Here is a 19,121-nt window from a genome sequence, read left to right on the forward strand (position 1 = left end):
GCGTCTGCAGTGATGCGGTCGCTGTATCGGACTGTTGTGGTGAAGACGGAGCTGAGTCGAAAGGCGAAGCTCTCGATTTACCGGTCAGTCTTCGTTCCTACTCTCACCTATGGTCATGAGCTCTGGGTAATGACTGAAAGGACGAGATCACAGATACAAGCGCTCAAAATGAGTTTCTTCCGCAGGGTGGCTGGGCACTCCCTTAGAGAAAGGGTGAGGAGCTCAGTCACACGGGAGGAGCTCGGAATAGAGCCGCTGCTCCTCCACGTCGAGAGGAGCCAGTTGAGGTGGCTCGGGCATCTGTTCCGGATGCCTCCTGGGCGCATCCCTCGGAGGTGTTCCGGGCATGTCCCACTGGGAGGAGGCCCCGGGGAAGACCCAGGACACACTGGAGGGACTATGTCTCAGCTGGTCTGGGAACGCCTCGGGGTCCCCCCGGAGGAGCTGGAGGACGTGTCTGGGTTGAAGGAAGTCTGGGAGTCCCTGCTTAGACTGCTGCCCCCGCGACCCTTCCCCGGATAAGTGGAAGGAAATGGATGGATGGATGGAACAACAAAATTTTCATTGCAGACTTTTTTTTTTGATACTTTGCAGTAACATCAAGCTGGGGTTGTTCTACGTGTATCTGTATGGTGGAATGTTCAGCAGTTACCATGGTGACACAATGCATATCAAACACAGTCTGATAAGTGATAGTCTTAGTCTGAAAACTCAAGAAAAAATGCAAAATGGATTTACAGCACTTTTTCAGGAGCCTGTAATCAACATGTCTATGTCCATATTCCCTTTTAGGTGTTTTAGGTGATTTTCAACAAAAAGGTGAGAGTGATTAACTGAAAAATTGTTGGCTAATTCTAGCTAGCTTGGGACTGTAATATTATTTGAGAGGGACTTGTTTAATAGCACAAATCAGCTCACCTGTTGTAGTTCCAACTGAGTCAGCACTCTCTGGTCAAATTGTGTTAAAATTAGTGCCGTCCATCAATTAAATATTTATCGTGACTAATCTCATGAATGTCATAGTTAACTTGCGATTAATCACAAAATAATCACACATTTTTGTTCCTTGAATCTTCATTTTAGTACTCATAATACTCAACACAGAAAAATGGATAGGCCTGCTTTGTGCAAATGTATTTTTTATTGCAAACCATAATAATTGTCAGTGAGACGACTTTGTGTTTGATGTTCCACTCACCGGCTACTTTCATGAAGAGCCCTGCAACAGTGGCAGCAAAGTGCATCCCTTCTGTCTTCATAACAGTCAAAGTATGAGACTGAATTTCCAACTGTGGGTGAAATAATGTGCTGTACCCCGAGGTAGATCTCACTACTGAGGGACGTCCAGTAAACTCCAGTTACCGCGACTGTGTTTGTCTGCCCCAACACCTGCTGTACTAGGGGCGCACTCAAACTAGGACTGTAGAACCGTGCTTTTCTCAAGTATGATTGCCTAGGGTTCTGTGGCCCGTTTTACGCCTGCACAACTAAAGCGCTCCACGGTCCAAAGACGCCATCACATTCACATGACACTGTTTGTTTACATGTCACTGTCCACAGTCCTTTAAGCGCGAATTATATAAACAAAGTAGGTGGCAGACCCTCTTTTAGGCAGCTGGTTGGCACAAAATATCAACCTCTCTTGGAAATCGCAGGTCAAATGATATATATTAGTTGATAAATAATGACACACTGGCTAAAACAATGACATAAGATGTTTTGATATTTGACTCATTCAGCCCCATGAAACTCTGCCTTTCCTTACTCTATTTTAAGCTCCACATATAACCCGTGTGAGCTTTTTATTTCATTACCGATATCTGATGCCTTGTCTCAAACTGAGTAACGGTGGAGTTTGTATTTATAGTGCACACACAGGGATGGCTCTGCAGCTCTGGACTCTATTAGGAGGATTAAATCGTCTTGAGTAGTTTGGTTGTGGCAGTCTCAGCGCATGCAGACTGATGGCTCAAGTCTATGCCAGGAGACAGATTGATGATAGGCTGTTGCTAGGACGCTTCTTCACACACGGCAACGCGGCGATTTATCCTGTGCTATTGATTTTTCCATCCACGTCTGTCACAACACGCGGAGCTCAAAGTTAACTGAGCAGCTGTTAGGTTTACTCAAATGGTATGGGGGTTTTAACGCAGATGTCATCAAGGATATTTTGCATAATAAATTGTCAATGTTGTGTGAAATTAATAAGAGGGGATGTTAGATTATTCCATTGAATGTTTTTGTAATTATGTTGCTTTGTTGATTCACTTGATCAGGGCCCAGTCTGTAGCTTTTATCAAGGTGTTACCATCTATTTAAAAAAATAAAAAGTTTTACCATACAACATACAGTATATATTTGATATTCTAAATGTTCATACCGCCGATAACAATTACAACACTATCCATTATTTATATAAATGTCTATTTGTTATATACTAACCTGATTCATCAGCTGGTTTCACTTCGTGGTAACCATCTAACCTTGCAGCATTAGAATTTGTTTGCTCGACAGTGGGCGGGTGCTTTTTTTATTTAACCAATCGCTGCTATTGGTTGTGACGTATGTAATGCACCAAATCCCGTAGGAAGAAGGGCAATAACGTCTTTCCCCTTGGTAAAATTCAGTAAACATTCTCTTTGTTCCGGCTTTAAATCCTTGATCTTGGGAATCGTTGCCAACACAGAATGTATGGCTTCGTCTACATCCATCTCAGTGGTGTGTGGTCTACAACTTCTGGGGTTCTTGCAAACCGTTTAGTGTATTCCTATTCCTGACCTAGTTGCTGGAGAGAAATGAAATTGAGCGGAGGCATTAGGTGGCGCAAGCCTGGCTAGCAGTTGATGTTCACCTCCAGAAAGTGACATACTGTACCTTTAAATCTCAGTCAAGTTTAATGCAATGTTAGCGTTTAAGCACATATCTGTCTGTCAGCAAAATGAATTCACGTCAATATATTTAGTGTACAGTATCGAATATATAGTTTTTGGAAACGAGATGGTGTACGGAGCCAAAACGTCTTGACAACAGTGTCTGATGAGCACCGCTGAAGCTTTCTATACATTGAATATAGATTTTGGTAATTTATTTTTGACATACTTGCTGACCAGTGTATCTTTCAAGTGTCCAAGTCTTTGTGATTGTTTGGTCTGAAATATCGAGTCTCCGTTCCAAGCTGAGTCATCAGTCCTGGTACTGTATGCTAGAAGAGACTGGTCCAGCTTTGACATGTGTGCAGGCTTTGCGTCCAAGATGAGTAATGAAAGACTAAACTAGCATGTTGTCTCTTTTTAAAGTTTATCTCTTTTTAAGTACGATATCACTGGAGAAACTCAAAAACAAAAGGCATTGAGCTGCTGGTATAACAATTGGAAAATTCATTTAAAAAAAGAAACACATATCAGGCATGCACTTGGTTAGATTTATTTTTAAGCTTTTATCTGTTGAGGACAGGACAATATTAGGGGATGTCATTTGCTTGTGTGAATGTTGGTTAATCTGCTTGTCTGTTATTGACCCATGAAGGTTTCACTGTTGGATTTTCTAACTTTCTGTTGGTTTAATCAATGATCTTGGTAAGACCTGAGAGGCCTAGACTTTACAAAAGTAAATCAAATTGAACTGGATCTTCTTCAGGGTGTGAAGAACATTGATCTCTGTTTTTGAACGTACAGTGCTGGGTAAATGGGTGAAAATCAAATCACCTGCTGATCCCTATGACAAAATACAATTTGTCTGATATCATCATATTCTGTGCATTATTCTAAGCAGCTTTACCTCACCCATCCTTCTTATTGGTCAATGACTCATGTGGATTCAACCAATCAAAGAGAAGTAGTTGATCAAAAAATTCAAATGTCCATACTCAATACCAATGATAATACAACACTGGAACATTCTTTAGACAATAGAATGTGATTTTTAACATTAAATAATTGTACTTTTATACTTCTTTTACCATGTGGTGTTATCTATGTAATCCCTCAATTGTCCATGTAGGTATTATAGTGGTCCTTGGATGTATACTAGTCTCTGTGCTCTTATACTTCATTCTCAAGCTCATCATTCTAAAGCTATTCAGAAAAGGTTCATTTCTATCCGGTTGATGTGACTTCTTTAGTATCTATACCTGCTCAAATGAGTATCCAGTTTTCATATTAGTTTTAATAGTTACTAGTTATTCCATGGCATCATCCCACATTGAGAAAAAGTGGATGTACACAGATATAAAATGCATAGAAATCATAAACATGTTGTCTTATTTTTTATTATGATTTCCTTTTTTTGCAGATGATGGGAAGCTGTCGTTCGATGAGTTCAATGCTTACTTCGCAGACGGCATCCTGACCACTGAGGAGCTGCAGGAGCTCTTTTACTCCATCGACGGACGTCAGAACAAGTGAGGCCCTCTCTGCTCTTCTCTCTGTCTCGTCGCTATAATGGAACATGACTGCAGGCTCATTTCATATTAATCTACACTAAGCCTCTACTTAAATCTTCATAAATGCCTCTGCTGTCTTGAATTTCTGTGGTTAGTCTGTTAATAAAGTCAGAGAATGCTTAGACACTGCATTCCGAGTCACTGAAAGATCATTTTAAGTCATTCATTACAGGTTAAAGGGCCAGTATGTAAGATTTTGATTTCAAATTCAAAACATGGCCTATCTGTATTCGCACACATGAGGTAGACATGTTCAAATATGACTTTTACTGTTAACAACTGTGATGTTTTTTGTTTTTTTTTATTAATTACAAAAACATTGGCCATTGTCCGTTGCTTATGTTATGATTTGTTGATTTAGTTCTCAAGACAATCATCTAACCAGAAAGCAGAATAAGCAGTTTCAATGGTGAAATCCATTTTGTTTAAACCTGAAAGGGCTCTCTCTGATCTGAATCTACCTGAAGCACCGCTAGCCAATCATGAATCAGTGCTAGTGCAGCCTCTGCAGCTCAGTGAGTGAATTCTGGAGGCTCTGAGCTTTCACATGAGCCATGGCCTGTCCATATACTGAGACTGAGAAAAACTAGTATGTGTCCTCCATTTGCACGATAAGGATGTGGCAACCTAGTCAGGCTGGCGCCACCTAGTGCCTCCACTCAATTTCATTTCTCTAAAGCAACTAGTTCAGGAATTGCAATACACTAGACGGTTTGCAAAAACCCCGGAAGTTGTAGACCGCCCACCGGCCAATCAGCAAAGAGGTGTGAAGCCATGGCTGGGTCCCTTTTTGTGATACAGCACAACAGTAAACAAAGCGGTCGAGGTGGATACAGATGAAGCCATACATTCTGTGTTGGCAACGATTCTCGAGATCGAGGACTTAAAGCTGGAACAAAGAGAATGTTTGGTTTTATCAAGGGGAAAGAGATTATTGCTCTTCTTCCTATGGGATGTGGAAAGAGCTTAATATACCAGTTATCCCCGTTAGCGGTGCATTACATACGTCACAATCAAATAGCAGCGATTGGTTAAATTAAAAAGTACCCGTGTACTGTTGAGCGAAAAAATCCTAATGCTGCGAGGTCAGACTAGCTGATGAATCAGGCTAGTGGCAACAATAGACTACTGTATATAAAGAAGTGTACAAGGGGAATGTGACATCCCCCATAGCAAGCTCACAATGCTAGCGGTTATAGGGGCCAATTCCATATTAGAAATAGGAATTTATTTACAAAGTAGCTAAATAAAAACACTAGGATTATGTAGAGTGGGTTAATACGAACATTTTAAGGCTAAAACCATGAGGCTCACAGCAGCAGTTACAGAGAGAGAGACTGTCCTTTTAAATGTCACGAATATGTAACAAGCTTAGGAAAAATAGACTTCCCAATCAATCAGGCTGCTAAAATTAAGCCTCATGTTTTAGTGTGGGAAACTTGGCCAACGCAGCCACTTGAAAACACACTGCTTTGAAACTGCAATCAAAGAGCTCCGCCTCGGGGTGGGCTATAGCGGTCAGCTCAAAGGAAAGTCTCTATTTTTGATGTTTGATTTGAACTTTTATAGTCTTTCAATCCAGAAGGCTACTTTGTCCTTGGCTCTGTTATCACATACTGACAACACAACATTTTAGAACAACAACAGTTTTAATGACCATAACAAAGCATGAACAAAGATTTAAAGAGAGAACTACATAGACCATGATCCTTTGCTCCATTTCAGTGTAGACTACATGAAGAAATAGCAGTTCTAAGCACTTTGGCTCTTTCGATTAAGTCTTGTCAAGGCATTTTAAGAGGAAAAAGTAGCATATTAACAGTTTTGTTCACAGCCTCCACAAAATTTCGCAATAAATATTGTATCGTCAGATGTATATTGTGAAAATTTTGCGTAAATATCATACTAAGAGATTTGGATATTGTTACATTCCTAATCGTGAGCCTCCCCGTCATATCGTAAGCTTTCCCACGATATTGCAATAAATATCATACCATGAGGTTCATACCGTGACGATAGTTTTTCTAAGAATGATTCAGGCTTAAAACTACTTAAATTAATACTCCTAACCCTAAAACTTTAATTAAACTTGCTGAACATGATTGTTACTGTCTTAAAAATGTGGAAACACAACTAGTTCATTTTCAACAGTTTTCAGTGGTTCAAAGTTATGCCTCACTTATGCATTCCTAGTATTCATGAGTTTAGAAGCACATTTTACACTGTGTACGATAACGCCTTGAGGTACCAAGCCTGACTCATTCTTCATAAACGATTTATTTACTTTCATTATATCATACCTTAGGCAATGAATGGGCCCATATTACGCTATTTTCAGTTCTATGTTATATAATTTTTTCCTCATCAAACCATAGCTGGAGTTGTGTTTTGTTTCATTCACACATGTTTAACACACAAATCCTACATATTTAGACAGAATTCTTCTCAAGAACAGAAAACATGCTGTTTCAACTTGTGATGTCATGTGGCAATACAGGAAATGCTCCATACACCTTCACTAGAATCATTTGAATGATTTGATGACATAACTTACAACATTATAACATGGCTAAAAGCTCACAAGAGTCAGTTTTGTGTAATATAGGACCTTTAGGGTGTAGTTATTATTAAATGGTACCCACTATCCAATCATATTACCCTGAAAAGACACATTACTGTGAGAGCATGTATAGAAACACAGATCAATTAATTATGCAAGTTCAATTTGTTTTATTTTTATTTTGTTTTATATATTTTTCTAATGGTATTTCCATTTGGGCTGTTGTTTGGGCTGTTATATCAACACTAATGAGACTGTTGATTAGCCCTGCAAACTGGACACTGTGCCATCTGGCGTTAACTGAAGCCTTCATTTCGCTGATTTGTATTATGATAAATTATATGAAATTGAGTTTTTATCCACTCTGTCACAGAATGTTAAATGGACACTGGCTGGTCCACAGTGAGCTTATGTGAAAATGTGGTGAAACTACTATATGTGCTTTACTACTTTAAGTATGAAATGTTCTCTCAGGATTAGTATGTGAGAAAAAAAATATTGAATTCATTGTGAGTAATAAAGTATGGTAGCCTGATTCATCAGCCAGTTTCTATGAAGTGAACCAAAGTCTGACCTCGCAGCATTTAGAATTCGTTCGCTCAACGGTAGACGGGTAGTTTTTGTCATTTAACAAATCGCTGCTATTTGGTCATGACGTATGTAATGCGCCGCTATCGGGGCTAACTGTTATATTAAGCTTTTCCCAAATCCCGTAGGAAGAAGGGCAATAACGTCTTTCCCCCTTGATAAAATCCACCAAACATTCTCTTTATTCCTGCTTTAAATCCTCGATCTCAGGAATCGTTGACAACACAGAATGTATGGCTCTTTGTTGATTGGCTGGTGCCCAAACTTGCACTTCCAAGGTTTTTACGAACCATCTAGTGCAGGCATGTCCAAACTATGGCCCTGGGGCCAAATGCGGCCCTCAGACAAGTTTTTCTTGACCCTCAGACTTCCAGGTGAATTGGCCCAAATTACCTTGCATCAATTGAAAAAATATTTTTCAAGTTTTTTGAAAATCTACCTTGATAAAGCAAATATTTAATATTTAGTGTGTGGTTTTAAGGATCTTAGCATGAATAAAGACTGATGGCTCATTCTAACATGTTAAACATTTACATATTTCAATTATTCCCTGTAGTGAGCATCAGTCTACAACCCTCAATCTGCCCTCTGCTTCACCTGTGTTTAGCTATGTGGCCCTTGATGAAAAAAGTTTGGACACCGCTGGTCTAGTGTATTCTGATTCCTGACCTAGTCGCTGGAGAGAAATGAAATTGAGCGGTGACACTAGGTGGCACCAGTCTGTCTAAAAGTATGGGCCCTGTCCTTCACAATTCAAAGCTACCCAAAAAAAATCACAACACACATATTTCACACATTTATTTTTCAAATGACATGTAACTAATTAAAGATGCACTGTGCCACTGATCTCAGCTCCAACTGTACACTGTTGTTGTGTCCTTTGGCAAGACACTTCACCTGTACCTTGATCAATATACTGTAATTATTGTTTAAGTGAATTACAGAATTTTGCCAGACGATGTTTGACTGTAGCTTGAAATACTTTAAAAAGGGAACCCCTATGTTTACACTGGATCTGATTACAAAACAGTTTAATTATTGCAATGCCTTTTTTTCTAGTATTTATTATTAACTATAGCGTGCAACAATTATTATTTACATTGTGCCCCTTTTCTAGAGGAGGGTCCATTTTCTTCTTGCTTCCTTGCAGGTGTTATAACATCATAACACAGTATGACATTGATCCTATCCATCTCTATGTACACAAGCAGGTGATGCTAACAGGTCAAGTTCCAGGTCAGATCTGTGGAGAGTTTTTTTTAAGGTACATTGGAGGTAATGTAACATCTCCATGGGGACAAGCACATAGTGGACTCTAAACCAGAACAGTGCATCTTAAAGTGCTGAAGGACATTTAAAGATACTATTATATGCCATGAAATTGACTCTTGTGGGGTTTTAAGCCATGTTATAATGTTACCACATCAAAAACACACCCGGAGTTGTGTTTTGTTTGATTCACACATGTTTAGATAACCCTATATTAAAGCTCAAACTGCTCTGCTCCACCTTGTGATCTCATGTAATGGTACTTTTCAACTTAACAGCTAGATTTTACCTTTTGTTGAGTAAAGCTTAGCAATTACAGGTCTAAAAATCACCAAAATAATTCTAATTAAGGTGTATGAAGTTAAAAAACACAGTGGAGCGTTTCCTGCATTCCATTTGAGCGAAGAACTCAGCCAAAATGTGCAAGCTTTGTGTGTTAAACATGTGTGAATGAAACAAAACACAACTCCAGGTTTGTTTGCGATGAGGAAACATTATAACATAGATCAGAGAATAGTCACTTTAACTAGAAGGATCATGTCTTGTCCCTTTCTTGTGAGTAATATTTGAGTATTCTTGTCCCCATGGTGGAAAAATAAACTTATGTATCTAATTAAATGTCCCGTTTTCTCTTGTGCTTTCCCTTGCAGCAATTTGGACACGGACAAGCTCTCAGGTGGGTCGTGGTAATTTATTTTCTAACACGTTGCATTCATATTTGGCACGAAAACATCTCCAGGTTTTATTTTTTATCACTGAATTTATTTACTTCTACAAAAAAAATAAAAAATAGTGTTGTTGCCAAGACCAGAAGCTATGCAAGCTTCAAATGTTGTAGTGTAGAAGTAACTAAAATATTCTGAAAAGTATAAAGAATTGTAATTTTGAGTAGCTGTATTCTGGTACAGTTACGCTTTAATTTGGTGTTGTGTTTGCAATACAGCCGATTTTGGCTGCGGTTTTCTTACAGGGAGGCTTGACCCGACTTTGTGTCTTCATATGCGATTTTGAAGTCGCCGCGCTCCTCGTGTGTGTCGTGTCAGTGTGACTCTGAGCTGCTCTGTCAGATCATAACCACCAAACATCAGCAACGCTATGGTAACAATAAAACAGAGTGTCAGGGGCAGAGGAGTGATGGATACAGAGATGTAAATTACAAACTCGGGATATTACAAGAAGACTTTATTGCTCACCTCTCGTAAAGTGGTCAGTTTAAAGTGCAACATCTCATCCACATTATCCATAGAAATTGTCGTCTGCAAATAATGACATCCAGTCCACAAAACATTGCTGTTAATCCAGTTTGACTCATTCTTTGAAAGTAAAAAGGCAAGAGTAGTTCCTCACATGTGTCTGTTTACATCCACACAGAGTACAGATTGTCGTGAAGCTGCAGATGAGCGACACTGACTCTACTTCATGTGTACTTTATCACCAATCTTTCCTGCTTTAAAATCATGTATTTGAAGTATTGCATCACATTTCACAAGTAATAATAACACAGTTTTGACTTGTGTCTAAACTAGAAGTGCTTTGATCTTTTGAACACTTAAGAGTCTCAAAGTGAGTCGTTTTACTGTAGACAGGAAACAGCAGATGCAATCGCACTCACAACTTAATAGCTTGTGGTACGCGAATCATATTCCGCAACAGTCTTTGCGATCGGAGGATTTAAGTTTCATAAGATTCTCCTTGTGTCTGTGGTGTGTGCTTTTTATCGCACGTTTAAAAATTGCTTACATCCAAAAAATCCTGTTGTCTGTGGCGGCCTTTATGCTTCAAACTTCACAGAGTTGGATTTTCCTTCTTTTATTAATCATAATAGTGGATTACCAAGGACGCAACAGAGATATAGTTTTTGAATCTTTGCTGTGTTACATTATAATATAAAGCAACTCAAAGTAAAAGTATTCTAAGTATTCAGAATGCAGTACTCTGTGATTGGACTGTGTATCAAAATATGTACAAAATATATTTTAATGCAGATATTCAGTACTGTTCTCTTCACTGTCTATAGATTATCATATATTTAAGTTACAGTTTTACCACATTGTAAGCACACCACAAATATAACTGCCTCTCTTGCATTATTACAAAATTAAAAATAGTCATTTATTTTGACAATTGATTATCAAGGTGCTACTTTTGTATTGCCTTTTAGTACATTAGCAACAGACTCAGTTTATTAATAAGAAAATATATTGGGCAACAGTTGTTTGATGAGGATCATCAAAAGGTTGGAGGTTTGATCTCAGCTCCAGCTCAGCTCTGTACACTGTTGTTGTGTCCTTTGGCAAGACACTTCACCTATATCTTGACCAATATACTGTAATTATTATTTAAGAGAGTTACAGAGTTTTGTCAGAGCATGTTTGGATGTAGCTTGAAATACTTTAAAAAGGGAACACCTATGTTTACATGGGACCTGATTACAAACCAGTTCAATTATTGCAATGCTTATTTATTTATTTATTTATTTATTTTTCTGGTGTTTAGTATTAACTATAACATGAGACAATTATTATTTTACATTGTGTTCATTATAAAACCACATTATAGATATAAAATGCTTTAATTAATGGGTCCACTGACTTTTGGTTCAACACTGCAAAACTGACAGACTCTGCCTCTTTGTAGTGGCATTTTTTCAAACATTTTTCTATTGTTGTAAAATAAGATCTTTGACATTTTTAACGCTGAATATGTGCCCCATAGTCAGAATATATCTGAGGATCTGATTTTAAAGCATCTGTCAATCTAAATACAACTCTGAGCAAGCTAAAGATGACAGAACACTGTGTAGCGGCCAAAATGCACCTTCGGCCACTGTGTGGCACTATGTCTTTGTTTTTGTGGTTTGCGACCTATTTAAGACCATTAATTAGCAATGCCAGGTGTTGCAAATTGATGAGGAACAGTCTTTTGACTAATGTAGGGGCAGTGTGGCCCTATGCCACACAAGCCACTAGGATGCAAAATTTAAAAGGTAGACACACACTGTACACACTGTTTTGACAAGGTTAAAAGCTCATAAAAGTCTGTTTCACGTAGTATATTTTACTATTACTACATGCCAATAATAACAAATATAATATATCTGAGTGGGCTAGTAAAGTCTGCAGCCCTTTCTACCAGATCCATTGGCCTAGTTTTGTGTCTGTACTTGTGCATGTGTGAAGCGTGTCAGATGGACTGTGAAAAGTGGAGAAATAGGGCAGAGACCTGTAAATACCAGTCGTACCCAGAATAAAACTGCACTGCATAATTTATCGAATGGGAATGCCATCTCCTCCATTTGACGTCAAAGTTCTCATAGCACAGTGTTCTTTTGTCCAGGCATGTGGAGGGCAGTGAGGTCTGCTATGGGTTTGCCCCTGATCAACTAGTCTCATTTAAAAAGTAAATTTAAAAGTTCACTGTGTAACTTTTCACTATCTGCTTGTCTCCATAGAAATGTTATTACTTTGCCTGAAAGAATCCCATGTGAAAAGCAGTGAGGTCTTCTGTTATGTGTGCCTGGCAGACGGGTTTGTTCCAGTATAGCATTAAACCTATTTATCTCCATGGAGACAAGTGGGTGAGGGCACTAGCGGGCCAAGTTACAGGTCAGATCTCTGGTGGAGCCACAGTAAGCATGTTTTGTATTTAGAAATAAAACGACACCTTTAATTGAATAAATGAAAGATAGGAATATCGGCTCGAATGTGTCCCTGGCTTCTCTCAGACGGCACAGGGTAACTGCTGTGCCCGGGAGAAGGGGGATATTCTCGTCGGCCGCATCATGCACTGTGATTGAATTAGAAAATCAGCAATCTATATCTTAACAAACAAACAGCGACAGTGCCTAACTTGCCATCTGACCACAGAGAACCAGCATTTTATTTTCTAAAGACCCACTGCCCATGTTCTGCAGATGGACTGAGGAGAGTATTGGCAATTAATAATTATAATGTAATTAATTAAAAATATATATTCTTTTTTTATCTATATGTATATAGATTAACTAACTTAGTTTCATAAAGGGTACAATTCAGAGGGACTTTCCAGCCAGGGGGACTTTCCAGCTGATTCCCAAAGAAAGTTACATTGTGGAACATTCCTGGCAAAGCAATTATCACACGTAAACAAGCAGGTAGCAGATTCCCCATCAGAAAAGCTGCATAGTGTATCTTTAAGTTAATGCATTATTATCTTTTAACAGTGCCCCAGCTCTTGTGAATCTTTTCAGCATTAGTCATCCAAACTGTCTAGATGTAATATTATTCAAATGAAGCACTATATAAACAGATAACTGTGATTAACAAATAAGATATACTTTATTATTGTAGATGTAAAAAGTGTAAATGGAGATCAGTAAAAATAACAAAAACAGCCCATCTCTTAGCACATCTTGTTTTGATATGACACATAGAAAATTGCCAATCCTTCTAGTTTTGCCTAAAATTTTACTGCTCTTAATGTGTGCAAACTGTTTTAAGCAAATACTGTCATTAGCTGTGACTATGTTTAGTTAAAATAGGGCTGTGTCATCGTGCGCCAACAAAAACTAGAAATGAGGCATTTTAGAATTTTCCAGCACTTATATGTACACCATAACATCCATAACACTATGACATCCAAGGAAATACAACTTTTTGAAATAAATATTAGAAAGAAACATTAATGCAATACTGTGGAATAGCATCTACATGGAGCCAGTAGCGTATCCTCCACCAGTAAAGTTACACAATGAACCTTTAAGGCAAGAAATGAATAATGATTTATTGTCAGTGTGGATTTCTGGTGGGGCTGCAACAGTTAATTGGAATAATTATGACATGCAAATGTGTGTCATTATCCAAGCATAGAATATGACAAGCACCAAATTGTTATGGATAGATGGCTGGTATGGGGACAACAGCTTTTCTGGGCTGTTTCTTGACAATGGTGTACCAATATGCACCAATTCAATATTCTACGATATCCTGGTTGGACATGTAAACATATAAAGTGATGTAAAAAGACTTTTTACTGATGGTACTTGGACCAGAAAATCTTATAAATCTGTTCTGTCATTTGTAGTGGGATAAATAACAGCTACATAACACATTTGGATCAGTTTAGATTTATTTTATCTTTCTTAGCTGTTTTCAGTCGTTTGTTACAGATACGTATACATAGATAGTCTTGAAATCGGTACCTGAATAAGCTTCATCAGTGCATCTCTAGTTACATGCTGCATTTATCGGAATTGTTTGTTTGTGTTTTTGCCCTCTACCAGATTATTTTTCCCAACACCTGGGCGAATATCTCAACGTGCTTTCATCGCTGGAGAGTCTGAACATCGCTATACTTAAGGCCATGGATAAAACCAAAGAGGTACGTTTCAAGACAGCCCAATGCATCAAACCTTTTATTCTTTTATATTGCCCACTGTTGAACTGGAGATGACCTTGCCTTTGTACAAATGAATAAAAACTGAGTAGGCGTCCAAACACAGAGGGTTTTGTGCTAAAATGTGCTGAGTTGTGCTGATTCAAGTCTTTCCCAGAAAACCCTGTTGGAGCTCTGCTGGTGCCAGTGCTGCAGCCAGACTTACAAAATGGATGACTGCACAAAAGAACTGCAATAAGTAGTGTTGACTAATTAGGACAAAACGCTTGTGTGGTCCCAGTTTAGGCCAGTTGATGGGCTAATTTATGGGAGCACTTGGAAGAGACAGAAGAAAATAATAAAAATAGCTTCTTACAAAGAAACTTCCCAGTCAAAACAAATCTCAGTAGTTTTTTTGTTTGTTTGTTTGTTTCGTAACATAACAAAGTTTAAACACGACTAAAAAGTATACATGTTGAAGACATTCTGTTCTGTACCACTGATTATTTGATCAAACTAAGCTTTTGTTGACTGTAATATTGGTTGTAACATTGCCCCAATTTAGAAGTGTAAGAATAACAAGTTGAAATGTTTAGAGCAATTGAGTTCTACACATTATCAGTTTGGAAAGGGCTCTCGCTGAAAGTGACTGGGAAAAGGCAGAATGTCATGATGAATATTTGAAGCTGGTGAGGGTGAAGCTTCACAACAGCAGAATGAGACGAAAAGTTAACTTTTGTCACTTCCTTTTGAGAAAAAAAGCACAAACATCTTTCCCCTGCACAAATGCACGAAGAGCTTTGGTCTGTTTATCCACTAAAATAGGCTGAAGGACGTCTGTCTGCGTCGCCATGTTTGTTTTGGTTTTTGTTTGAGCATTCATCCTTTTATTTGTCCATAAATAAATTCCTCTCCCTAATCTGGAACTCAGCTCCAGATTCACTCCTATAACTGCTTAGCCAGATTCATCAGCTGGTTTCACGTCGTAGAAACCATCTGACCTCGCAGCATTAGAATTCGTTCGCTCAACAGTAGGTGGGTTCTTTTTTTAATTTAACCAATCGCTGCTATTTGGTCGTGACATATGTAATGCGCTGCCAACACCCCTGGTCTAGTCTATTCTGATTGCTGATCTAGTTGCTGGAGAGAAATGAAATTGAGCGGAGGTACTAGGTGGTGCCAGCCTGGCTTGGTGAACAGCAGAACAATACAAAAACTAACTAACTAAAACTTCTGTTACTTCCTTTGAGAAAAACTTTCCCTTACACAAATGCTCAAAGAGCTTTGGTCTGTTTTCCATTAAAATAGACTGAACTACGTCTGTCTGCATTGCCATGTTTGTTTTGGTTTTTGTTTGAGCATTCATCCTTTCATTTGTCCATAAATAAATTCCTCTTCCTAATCTGGAACTCCTTATAACTGCTAGCCTCGTGAGAACCATTTGACTGGAGCTCTCTATGAGTGATTTCACTTTATACACTTCACTTTTTTCACTTTATACGGTATATGCTTCCAATCTAAACCACTACGCTGCCCTGTGATTGGTCTGTACCACTGGTTAACTGGCCGTTCACAGCAGTGGGAGCCGGGCCAGATGGATTCTCATGACTTTCTAAACTCGCAAATATCTCGAGAACTCATCTGGCTGACCTGAAAACTCTGCACTTAAAGTTCAGTTTCAGTTTGAGTTTATTTATTCAGACATTTCACAGAGGTTAAAGTAAGACAAACACAGAAATGTACAGAAGGTGTACATTATGTTTGGTACTACAAGAAATTAACAACATCCTTTCCTTAGTCAGTGCCCTCCCAGCTACTTTCTTTTATTGTGTTTTTTAACAGTGCCACAGTATTATGCAAAGTACCCTGCCTGTTTAAAGTTTTCATGTAGCTTCATTTAGCAGCAAAGTCAAGTTTTATTCTCCACTAAAGCACCATCTACTTACCATGAAATTTCCAAGTCAAAACACTGCTTTAATTGCTACCGACTACTAATTTTGTGAACAGAGGAAGCGTCCATAAATTGAGGCTTTGAGTAGTAACAGCCTTTCTTGTTAAATGGGGAAGCAAATGCGTGTTGTGAATATTTAAGCGTTATAGTCTTAATGAGTCCACCTTGCCTCTGTATGCCTCTTTATACTGTCAGAGAGAGGAGGGGTTAGTGGTCCGTTACCCGTGGAGCTTTCAGAGTCTAGTTAGCATATGTCGTCTGCTCCACGGCGCTGTGGTTTGGCTAATCCCATGATGCATTTGCAGAAGTAGCTTTATTCAGAGTTAGATAATAATAAGGTACTTTTACACAGACACATACCTTTTTTTAATTAATTGCACATGCTCAGATTTTTTTGTTATAGGCTCCATGAATCATATCGAGTTTATTTTTACTCTTCCCAAAGTACCATTCTTTTTTGATGACATTATGAGAAGAGTCAGTGTGTGCGTTACTTGAAGCCCTTTATAAAGAAACTTTATGTGTCTGCAAAAGGTATAATCAAAACTGAACCTAGGCTGGTGTTTTAACCCACATATACTGTAGAGAACAGATGCACTCACTGAGCTGCAGGGGCTGCACTAGTACTGATTAATGATGCTGGTGCTGGGGTTTGAGCAGTGAGGATTCAGATGATGTCTCTCAGCTGGCCTGGGAGCGCCTTGGGATCCCCTGGAGGAGCTGGAGGAAGTGTTCAACGTGAAGGAAGTCTGGGAGTCCCTGCTTAGACTGCTGCCTCGCGGATAAAGTGGATGAATGGATGGATTCAAATGAGAATTTTAGGTTTAAACAACCTGAAACATTCAAACTGGCTGGTGCTCATGCTTCACAACAAGAAGTTTCCAGATTCAGTTGGGTCTTTTGGTGCAGAGTTTGCATGTTCTCCCTGTGCCAGTGTGGGTTTCCCCTATCAACCCAACACATGTACAAAAGGTCACTTCCTCCAGCGAAGGAAGTCCTGACTAATGTAGCTCAAGATCTGGGGATGGGTCTCCAGGCACTCCTCTGTGGAACACATCGCTCCCTAGGAGATGTCCCTGCAGTATATCTTCAATGTAATTTTCAATACATACACAATATAGTACCGTATTTTTCGGGCTATAAGTCACTCCGGAGTATAAGTTGAACCAGCCAAAAATTGCATAATGAAGAAGAAAAAAACATATATAAATTGCACCGGACTATCAGTCTCACTTTTTGGGGGAAATTTATTTTAGAAAAACAGAGACCAGGAACTGACATTTCATCTTGAAAGGCAAGTTATAGTAACAACAATAGAACAGAGAACAACAGGCTGTTAACGTCACATATGAACAGTTATTCAGATAACTATAACATAAACAACAGAACAGAAGAAGTTTACCAAACCCTCGATTTCACTCCAGATCAATAAATCCATTGAATTCTTCATCCCCTGTGTCACTGAGTAACTCCATGACCTGGAGTTAAATGGAGGTAAATGGAGGTAAATGGAGCGCTGCTTCCTCTTCTGTGTATCTGTCGTCAGACTCAGCATCAGTTCCAGTTAGAATTATTACGGCCTTTCTGAATCCCGACAGGATAGTTTTGGTTGTCACTGATGTCCAGACTTTGTCAATCCATCCAATAACTTCCAGGAAAATTGCACGGCACTCCCTCACAAGTTTCTTGCTCACTCCAAACTTTCTTTCTGCTGCTCGATTACTGTTTTTGGCTGAATATGTACAACATACTGTACTTGCACGGTACACATTTTCTATTCTGATATAGAACAAGATCATTGATTTTTATCATATTGATGTGGCAAAGGAGAAATTCAATTTGTCAACTGGACAAACATTTATTTAGGTCGAAAAGGTTTCGCAGCTCATCCAAGCTGCTTCTTCAGTTCTGATCAGACACTGGAGGACACTTACTTATATCTGTCTGCAGGGAGGAGCTAACTACACTGAAACTCCTCTGAAACTAACACCCTACTTGTTTGCAGTTTGTTTCTTAGCTAGGCCTGTTCATCTGTACTGAGTGTGGGGTCATATTCGCATAATCATTCAGGCCCATAATAAGTGTTTTCACACCTCTTTGTTTTTGAGGATGGAATTGTAGATGGGAGATCATATTGATGCGTTTGTTTTTCACTTTATGAGTATTTACTTTCTAATAATAGTTTTAGTGTCCATTAGTATCACAATATCATCATCAACCAATCAATGCACAGTGCATGTTTGGAGTTCACTACTTTCGCTTGCTAACTACTTTTTACTCAACTTTTTACTGGATTTTCCTCCCCCTCTGTCTGCATGGTCTTCTGCTGCGTTGTATTTTCCTTTCAGATGGAAACTCCACTGACTATCCATAATCATATTTGTGTTTTGGGGCTCTTGCCTCAATTTCAGCACAATTAGATTCCCTTCACCTTGCCTTCCAAACCATCTGTATTGAGTAATGTAATTTGGGATGAATTCATTTAGCCTGTTTAGCTGTCACATCTGCAGTAGACAATGAGACAGAGATGGTTGGAAATTGCTTAGGGGCATTGTGGATTTCAGGTGCCTTGTCTATTCTTGTTTTTTGTTTGCAGGAGTACCAGGGCTCAAGTGTTCTGGGCCAGTTCGTCACACGCTTCATGCTCCGGGAGACATCGAGCCAGCTGTCGTCTCTACAGAGGTCACTTCAATGCGCCATGGAGGCTGTGGAGGAGCAAAGCAGCCCAGCCCCGTGAGTAAAACCACCACCACAACAGAACTGTCAACAGCTCAAATACAAACACAGACCACAGCTTTTATGGAGTGAGCAAGTCTATTACCGCTAATACCTCGAGGTAAATAGAGATGTGGCCTTTTTGAACTCCTGCCCGCCGTTATCGATTTGAGACGCTATTTAAAAAGTAGTCTGTTTTCAAGACACTTTGTAAACATGAAAGGTAGCTCTTCAGTGACTCGATC

General features: G+C 39.0%; 1 protein-coding gene across 1 annotated transcript in view; it reads left to right on the plus strand.

Annotated features, from left to right (window-relative positions):
* Positions 1-19,121, plus strand: part of necab3 (N-terminal EF-hand calcium binding protein 3) — an 84,460-nt gene that overhangs the window by 28,237 nt on the left and 37,102 nt on the right. The window contains exons 3-6 of the mRNA XM_055160656.1: positions 4,291-4,399; positions 9,509-9,534; positions 14,119-14,216; positions 18,758-18,894. Coding sequence (XP_055016631.1) covers positions 4,291-4,399; positions 9,509-9,534; positions 14,119-14,216; positions 18,758-18,894 — 370 coding nt within the window. The remainder of the gene's footprint in view (positions 1-4,290; positions 4,400-9,508; positions 9,535-14,118; positions 14,217-18,757; positions 18,895-19,121) is intronic.

The sequence above is a fragment of the Boleophthalmus pectinirostris genome, unplaced genomic scaffold (genome assembly GCF_026225935.1).
Source record: "Boleophthalmus pectinirostris isolate CB_2022bp ecotype Guang Dong unplaced genomic scaffold, ASM2622593v1 HiC_scaffold_3, whole genome shotgun sequence".
Lineage (NCBI taxonomy): Eukaryota > Metazoa > Chordata > Actinopteri > Gobiiformes > Gobiidae > Boleophthalmus > Boleophthalmus pectinirostris.